Consider the following 9,494-nt stretch of genomic DNA (forward strand, 5'->3'; position numbering starts at 1 on the left):
AAGAGGAATGAGTGTATACAAGTGCGAGAAATTCTTTCATTCGGAATTAGAAACGGAATATTCCAGCCCCTTACATCGGATTGAATTTTCAATCGCATTGGCCATTTTCATTCCGAATTAGGTGTTTACAAGATCACTTTTAATAGGAATGAACTTTCATTCTGAATGAAAAGGGAATTAAACTGTCCATGTAAAGGCACCCAGTGTGTCATGTGACTGCAGTTGGTTTCAGATCCAGCCTAGCGCGTCATATTTTGACATGACGAGCCACTGACCACATGTCAGTATTTGACGTGTTGGATTATCATTATTTCCAACATGTCTTCTCTGGTTCAAACATGTGACGTACTTTGTAGCTTTGTTTTGAAAAGTGCTGTTATTATTACTAGTTTCACATTATTAATATTTATTCATCATTAATAAAGAATAATAGTTCATATATTAATATAACACTGAAATGCTACTTTTACTGTACAATTGATAAGTAAATGTAGCTGTTTATACTTCTGTACTTACACTGAAAAAAAGGTTTTAGATGCTGGACTTTTACCAGTAATGGATTATTTCAAAATCATGGTAAACTTTTATAATGTGTGTGTGTGTGTGTGTGTGTGTGTGTGTGTGTGTGTGTGTGTGTGTGTGTGTGTGTGTTCACCTCCAGTCGTAGCCTCTGCGATATCATTCCCACATCTACGGTGACGAACACGACTCTCCGCCTCCCATCATCAATGATGAAGGCTCGGCTGTACAGGCGAGTGTGTATGCCTGCAGCCATCTGCTGAGACTTCGCATAACCCATCTGAACACAAACACAATTACATTATATGAAAAAAAATAAATAAAAAATACAAACATGAATCCACTTTTTACTTGACTTGCTAATCATCTTTGTCGATGTTGTTTAATATTTATTGACCATCCATCCACTTTCTTCCACTTATCCAGGACCAGGTCTTGGAGGCTAAACAAGGTGGTTCAAACGTCCCTCTACAAGCATTTTTTTTCCAGCTACTCCTCCAGAGATCGGAGGTATATAATCCCTCCAGCATGTTCTGGATCTGCCCCTGGGTCTCCTACCAGTTGGACATGCCCAGAAAACCGAATGAAGGCACCCACAAGGATCCTGATCAGACTCCTAAACACCTCAGCAGCTGACCCCTGTGGACACTCTACCCTGGGCTCCCCCTGGATGTGTGAGCTCTTCCCCCCCATCCCTATGGCTGGACTTGTATCTACAACCTTCTTTCTTCTGTCACCACGTAAGGGCTCATTTATGCTCCCTTTACGTACGAAAATGTATACGTCCGTTTCAAACGATGTTACCGTCACTGTCCACATACTTCCATGCGTCCTTCACGTTGGCATGGATGTTAACCAATATATCCACCAGGGGGCAGCCCAGCATCAAAAGTTTATGACAACAACAAACTCAAAAACAAACATGGCGACTGTGGAGGAGATATTGATAATGTACCTCTTGCATAAAAGACAAAAACAGGGGCAGCGTTGTAGGAGGCGGTGGTCGGTGAGGCCGTTAAATACATCGTGACTGGAGGACGTAGAATTCTTTTCTCTAGTACTGCCGATGAGAGAAATTGAATTGTTATTTCTTCTTCGTGTCTCACTAGAGCTACGTATCGGGTGGTGACAGCAACACTGCCCCCACGGTTCCCGGTGGTACTGCTCCGTTTGGCCCGTATCCGTAAGCTTTATGGAAACGTGCAGAAATACGGACGAAATGAACACAGAGCACGGACAGAAGGATCCGTCTGTATCCAGCATAAATGAGCCTTAAAGCTCATGACCACAGGTGAGAGTTGGAACGTAGATTGACTCTTTAATGCACTCAGCTCTCTCAATCTGGTGTGGCGTCCACATTACTGCCGACGTCTTTCCAGTCCACCTGTCCGTCTCCAGCTCCATTTCACCCTCAATCATGAACAAGACCATGAAATACAGGAATTCCTTCCTTTAGGGCGGTAAGGGAAGAAACCCACCATTATCTGTCAGAGAAGTGTGTCCTCAGACTGGGAGGTACCGACACTTCAGCAGTTCCTGAGGATATTTCTGTAGTAAGGTTACTTGGACTTCTTCCGTCTTTCTACAGAGATATCTTCAGGGAACTGTTTGACTGTTGTTTATTGCACATTACATTTGTTTACATTTATTTACTCTACCTGAATTTGACAGCTGAGAGTCGTTACCATCTCTACGTGAACACCTAAGAGTTGTTGCTGTCTCTGTATGGACACCTGAGAGTCGTTATCGTCTCCACATGGGCACCAGTTGGTTAACACTCTTTCCTTAAACCCAAACACTGGACATCAATGTGTTTGTGATAGTGATCAAATGCTTTGTGGTCACTGCTCTAGTTATAATAACTAATGATACATTTACAATAATTGTTTTGCGCCGGGACCAGAGAAACGCAGTTTTGTTCCTCTGCGTACTGAACTGCACCGTATATGGATGGACGACAATAAAGTGTCTCTTATCTTTTATCTCTCTTATCTGTTATCACTTATCCTGACCGCTTCACACCCGACTGTAATCTACTCCAGGGTGTGTCGGAGGTCCAGTCTGATGAAAGCAACAAAACCACATCATCCACAAAGAGCAGAGAAATTATTCAGAGGTCCCCAAAACTGTGCCTTGAGATCTTGAGGGTATGGAAGAGTCTCAGCTTGAGTCAAGCTGCAGCTGTGCCTCCTGCCGAGTTCTGGTACCACCGCATCAAAAATGTCAAGCTTCAAGGTCAGGTAGCTTCTGGGGATGCAGAGTTTGTCTGATGTGGTGCTGAGAATCAGGTCCAGTTAGGGTCACATTTAAGAGACTGTTAGAACCAGGGACTGGACGAGGGTACACAGCGGTACTATGAGATACCGTTCATCTCAAATCTGGAATAAGTCCAGTAACAACCTATGACGAGTTTGGTTTTTAAGCTATTGTTGCTACGTTACACCCCAGTCTGGCTACTGTGGTCAAAAATACCTCACACCACCAGGAGGCTCAAGTGTCTCAGGTATGTTCCAGTCATTCTCGTCTCTACAGGGACACCTGAGAGTTGTTATCATTTCTTTATGGACACCTGGGAATCTTTATTGTCTCTATGTGGACATCTAGCAGTCATTATCATCTGTAAATGGGGACCTTCTCATGCAAAGCAGTGAGACAGGAGGCCTTGAAGGCAGCATGAGAGTCTGGTGTGTGTTTTTTGGTACTGACCAGAGGGATATCGGCTGGAGGCCCGGTGCAGTCAGCTCGGCCCACTCCGATCAGGTAGGGTTTATGTTGAGGACCTGACAAGACAACAGAGAAGGGTAGCTGTTAGTTTTTAAAGACTATACTGATGCTCTTTTTAGTTCACTACAAATTTGCATACTTCACATTCTTCATGATCGTTTTCCAAATTATCATCAGTTTTTAGAATCATTTCCTTTCTTTTAATTTTTAGTAAATCTAACACAAGTGACTTGGAATTTGTTGCAGAGAGATAATCTATCACCGTCAATGTTTTGTCAACCCATCTAGCAGTAGTATCAATTCCTGAGTTGAGTCAAGTAACACTTAGACCCAGTGCCATTTCATATTTTACCCCCATCCCTGGTTTTCGAGTGCCACCATGCTCCTCAGAGCAGAGTTACAAGGGGTAGTGCTTGAGACTTCTCTTATTTAATGGGACAACCCTTAAAGACCCTGGTACGTCATTGATATGCTGACATTTACGTAAACAGACACAATGAGTATCGGACACTGTAAAAATGACATCTTCTGCAGAGGTTATTTCATTTGCGTGGGCTACAGGCAGCCTTTTGAGTTGTCAGGATGCTAGCTTCATGCTATCAATAGATTTACACAAGTCATCGAATAAAAAAGAACACTGCATCATTACCGGACCATTAGCAGTGGTCTGCAGGCTAACGTTAGCAACCTATGCTTCTATGTACCCTGTCAGTCAGTTGTTAGATCTGCAGAAACACCTGCAGCAGTTTTGCGGTTGGAAATTTCAGGTGTCATATTCCATCAAAGATGGACAATGTAACGTTAGCTATTTGACTAGTTAGCTACCAAGACATACGAGCACTTTCTTTTGTTATGCTTGTTTTTTTGTTGTTGTTTTTTAAAAAGGCCATAATCCACTGAAATAACATTAAACTAAGATAAAACAATGGTTATCATAATTTTTAAATCTTTATTATCAAAGAAAATACATTTCCGTGTTTCTTTTGTGGCTTGTGAAGCCATCTTGACAATGTTTTCTCCTAACATTTGAGAATGTGTGTGTCTCAAAAAACTCTGCATTTGGAGGGACATGTAGCTAGCCTGGAAATTCAGACCCAAATCTAGAAAGATTTAGGGTCTGGCTATGAGTAATGCAAATGGCCCAACTCGAGGGGCAGCACCAAGCATGCATTTGAAAATATCACTGCATGCAATTGGATAACACTACGACCAATCAGAACAATACACGGGGTGACGTATCCAGAGCGCTACCAGCGGAGCTAACTGGTAGATTGGACTCTTGCCGTATCCAGTCAGCAAAACAGCAAAAACATCCTTCTTGCAAAGGGAAGACTCGGGCGACAGCAAAAACATCCTTCTTGCAAAGGGAAGACTCGGGCGCTGTCTTCTGTTCCTCTTTTAGAGAAAAAGCCAAGTCTAACTCGTTCATTGTAGCGGCCAAAGCCGTTTCAAACAACTGGTGTTCATCCGTAGCCATCTTGCAATGTTTACTGACTGATTCCGGACTTCGTCATCGCAGCGCTGTCGTCATCTGTTTAGCTCGCCTCTGGCCCGCCTATATCAGATACACCGATGTGATTGGTGCAGCTCGACTACAACAGCATGGGTAATGAGCATCATTACTGATTGCCAGAGTGACTCGCTGAGCAAATTCAAATTGTTCTCCACCCCAGCAACCCCCAACAGGATAAGCGGTTACAGAAAATGACTGAATGAATAATCAAATATGTTGGTTCAGCCAGGACCATTTTATTCAAAGAACACTTTTTTAAAAACTTTTTTAGTTCATCTCTTCATACCGTTTGACTTCCTGTCTGTGGCTTTCAGCTCCAAGTTAATGGGTTCTTACTGAAGAGGTAAATCTTTAACTACCTCACTGACCATACAAATGTATACTTTAATTTATAAACTAGACCTGAAAGTGAGTATGAGACAAACACCTGACACAACTAGGAAGCTGAGCACATTGTTGTTTTGACACATTTTATATACAATAGCTGTTCGACTTAACTCATCAAAAACACAGATATATAGTCCTTTTTTTTAAAGGCTCAGTAATTTCCTAAAACAGCTGATCACTGTAGTTTTTATCAAACAACATTTAGTACTCTATTGTGTGTGCATGTTCTCACCTGTTTTCCAGGTAACCATCAGTGTGATCACTGTCACACCCACAGCCATTATGAGGATGAACAGGGCGCCCAGCGTTGCCACCAGAGGGGTAACACCACAACACACCGTCTTCCTGCCCGCCATACTGTCCGTCAGCACTGGAGGGAAAACACTGAGTGAGTTGTGAGGTCATTTCAGATTTATTCTGTCAATCATCATCAACACAGACACTCAGGTGTGTCCTGGATAATGAAACCGGAAACAGAACATGAAGAAAACTGATTCAACCCTGGAGACCAGGTTGTACCAGCTGTTCATCGTTCCTTGGCAAAGTTTAAATTTTAAGTCCTTCCTAATGTCGTAGTAAGTATCGTCCAGTTTCAAACTCCCAAGCTACTAACTTGTGTTGCACCAGCCAAATGTAAGATGTGCCTCAGGGACCTTTCACACCAACCAGGGTTTGAGTTTTTGTTTCACTGCTGATGATAGATCTGCTTCATTTTGGTCTCACATTGCAGTCATGCGAGCACACTATAGAGCAAGAACCCTATATGACGTGCCAACGTCCTCCCGTCATCACCTTCATCCTTTCATTATCACCTTCACCCTGTCATCATCACCTTCATCCTGTTGTCATCATCTTCATCCTGTCATCATCACCTCCATCCTGTCGTCATCAGCTTCATCCTGTTGTTATCACCTTCACCCTGTCATTATCACCTTCATCCTGTCATTACCACCTTCATCCTGTTGTTATCACCTTCACCCTGTCATCATCACCTTCATTATCACCTTCATCCTGTTGTCATCATCTTCATCCTGTCATCATCACCTCCATCCTGTCATCATCAGCTTCATCCTGTTGTTATCACCTTCACCCTGTCATTATCACCTTCATCCTGTCATTACCACCTTCATCCTGTTGTTATCACCTTCACCCTGTCATCATCACCTTCATCCTTTGATTATCACCTTCATCCTGTCATCATCACCTCCATCCTGTCGTCATTACCTTCATCCTGTTGTTATTACCTTCACCCTGTCATTATCACCTTCATCCTGTCATTATCACCTTCGTTCTGTTGTTATCACCTTCATCCTGTCGTAATCACCTTCATCCTGTCATTACCACCTTCGTCCTGTTGTTATCACCTTCACCCTGTCATTATCACCTTCATTCTGTTGTTATCACCTTCATCCTGTCGTAATCACCTTCATCCTGTCATTATCACCTACATCCTCTCCTCATCAGCTTTGTCCTGCTGTCATTACTTACATTCTGTCTTCATTGCCTATGTCCTTTTGTCATCACCTATGTACGGTTGTTATTGCCAAAGTCCTGTCAACATCACCTACATCCTTTCATCATTAGCTACGTCCTCTTGTCATCTGCTTTGCCCTGTTCTATCAGCTACATCTCGTCATCATCACCTACTTCCTGCTGTCATCCTCTATGTCCTTTTGTCACCACCTGTGTCCAGTCGTAATCGTCCTTTTGTCATCCACTACATCCTGTCATCATCACCTTTGTTCTGTTGTCATCGCCAGTGTGAGCTACGTTGACATTGATTGTCTCTCCCATCCTCTCGTATCCTCTCTTTCCTTTCCTCACAAAATTATAGAAAAGTGAATTTTTGAGTCGTCAGATCAAACATCAGTTAAACATTTGATCTTCTCTTTGGTCTTGTTTTATTGGTTCTCCATCCTCTGGCCTGAAGCTTTCTGTCATGTAAAATCTGAACCATCCAAAAAAAATCTTTTCACATTAGAAACGAATCAAACCATGATTCTGTTTGATCTTTTGAACGGACCGAGGTTTGGTTTGGTCCACGCTGTCAGCCTGGAAGGTTTCACCTGTAATTCTGGTTTTGTTCAAACTGAGAAGTCTGACAGGTAGGTGTAAAGGGCCCTTAGTAACGTTTAAGTTGGTCACCACGTCATCAACTGTGGCAGCATCCAATCAGAGAGCATTCGGTGAGGAAACCACCAAAAGTGTTTCCTGTGTGAGGTGTAAAAGTTGTGGATAAAAAACAAATGGACTCAGTTAACACATGATGACTGATATGAAGCATGTGAAACATCAGATCTGAGTGAAGCGATGAGGATATTATAACCTTCCTCACATTAGGACACGAAGCATCTGTTTAAATTTACACTACTGGAACCTGAAGTCAGACAGCGTTAAACAGTTGCCCAGCTGCCATGAATCACTGCATGATGAAAAAATAACTTGTCTACATTTTGAAAAGCTGGTCTGTTTCCACTGAGCCACAGCAAGATCCTGGACTCCAGGAAACCACAGAGGAAAATCAGGCCTGAAATCATCAGAAACTGAGTAGAAACAACATAATCAAACTCACCTGCAGGTTAAAACCAGAAAAGAAAGTGTTTTTGAGCTGAGTGTGTCTGATCTGTGTACCAGCTCAGATCCAGCGGAGCAGTTCAGCTGTTATCTAACTGATAAACAGTCTACAGGTATTTTCCTCTGACTCCAAAGGTCCCTCACCTGAGCGTCACTCAGACTGTAGATTACAGATCAATGACCGCAGATAACAGATTATACAGGTAATAAATTCATCAGGCTGTTATCAAGCGGTTTTGTTTTTTAGACGGACAGTTCATTCTCGACCTTGAAAACAGCACAGCGGCTTGTAAAACAGTCTCAAATCAAGGTCCAGTTGTTCCAGAGCTTTTGACCGAATCACATGATCCTCATCATCAAATAGAGTTTGCTCAGTTGTCACAGAACTACACTTGAGTGACTGTTATCACCAGTCGTGTCTCTCGCTTCTGATTTTTTGGTATGTAGCTTTTATTCTTATGGAGTGCTGCAGGGTTGACTGATATCTGTAGGCTGACACAGAAGTTAGCGTTGTCCTGGTTACCTCGTCAAAGCCTATGGGATCTTTCTATTGGATTTTGGATGATTGCAGAAAGTAATCTCTGTGCTAAACACATTTTTACGCTTCTTACATGTTTTGTTCAGCAGGATAATCTTCACAGATGAACACTTTGATAAGTTTTGAAGCATAAATACAATCGTCCTGCAGCACGATGGTGCAGTCCTTAGCATTGTCGCCTCACAGCAAGAGGGTTCTTGGTTGGGGGGTTAGAACCCAGGTGGGGTAGCCCTTCTGCACAGAGTTTGCATGTTCTCCCCGTGTCAGCGTGGGTTTCCTGCGGGTGCTCCAACATGTTCTTCCTGTGTCATCGTGGGTTTCCTCCAGGTGCTCCGACATGTTCTTCTTGTGTCATCGTGGGTTTCCTCCAGGTGCTCCGACATGTTCTTCCTGTGTCATCGTGGGTTTCCTCCAGGTGCTCCGACATGTTCTTCTTGTGTCATCGTGGGTTTCCTCCGGGTGCTCCAACATGTTCTCCTCATGTCAGCGTGGGTTTCCTCCAGGTGCTCCGACATGTTCTCCCCGTGTCAGCGTGGGTTTCCTCCAGGTGCTCCGACATTAAATTTATTTTTCAGCCTTGGAGGTTGTTGCTGGAGTTTAAGGTGTTGCTGAACTGGACTACATTATGTTGAAGGCTGTTTCTATTATTTTGTCCTCCCTGTTTTCATACATGAGGAGGTCAGAATATTAAATCCCTCCAAATATGATACAACACCACAAACCATGACCTCAGTGATAAAACATATTGTGGTGTGTTGGGGCCAAGTTTCCCAGTTTAAAATTGTTGCAATGCAACAACATTAATGTTCCACTCAATGTCGTGATCAAAGACATTTTTCACCGTGAGTTAAGTCACATGGTTAGCAACCTGGAAATTCATCGGTAAAAAAAATAAAATAAATAAATACATTTTTTCTTCCTTTATCTCTGGAGGCACAGCCCAGAGTTTTTCGACTAACAGAAGTGCAGGGGCCTCACGCCCTTCACCTCCGGCGGTGCCCCCAGGGAATCGCTGTGTTGTTTACAAATACTTCCAGGTAGAAAACCAGCAGAGTTTAGCTATATATATATATATATATATCACATTTTTGACGTCACTATATCACCGTGTAGACTAATCTGATGTTTGTTAAGTCTATAAACACAATGATTGAACAAACGTTACTATTTCTGTGTGCACGTTTTGTAATTAACATGGTTATCGTAGATTAGCTGGGCTAACCGTTAGCTGTTAACGTT

At 42.7% G+C, this 9,494-nt stretch overlaps 1 protein-coding gene across 2 annotated transcripts in view; it reads right to left on the minus strand.

Moving 5' to 3' along the window:
• The window catches only part of asah2 (N-acylsphingosine amidohydrolase 2), a 19,171-nt gene extending 11,371 nt beyond the window's left edge, over window positions 1-7,800 (minus strand). Inside the window, exons 1-4 of one of the 2 annotated variants that reach the window (XM_050059356.1) lie at window positions 7,716-7,800; window positions 5,376-5,513; window positions 3,226-3,299; window positions 656-799 (exon numbers count right to left, since the gene is read on the minus strand). In XM_050059356.1, coding sequence (XP_049915313.1) covers window positions 656-799; window positions 3,226-3,299; window positions 5,376-5,499 — 342 coding nt within the window. In that variant the 5' untranslated portion in view covers window positions 5,500-5,513; window positions 7,716-7,800. Of the gene's footprint in view, window positions 1-655; window positions 800-3,225; window positions 3,300-4,526; window positions 4,578-5,375; window positions 5,514-7,715 lie in introns of those variants that run through there. The other variant, XM_050059357.1, reaches the window with a different exon arrangement.
• Window positions 7,801-9,494: the final 1,694 nt, after the last annotated feature.

Source organism: Epinephelus moara, chromosome 13 (genome assembly GCF_006386435.1).
Source record: "Epinephelus moara isolate mb chromosome 13, YSFRI_EMoa_1.0, whole genome shotgun sequence".
Lineage (NCBI taxonomy): Eukaryota > Metazoa > Chordata > Actinopteri > Perciformes > Serranidae > Epinephelus > Epinephelus moara.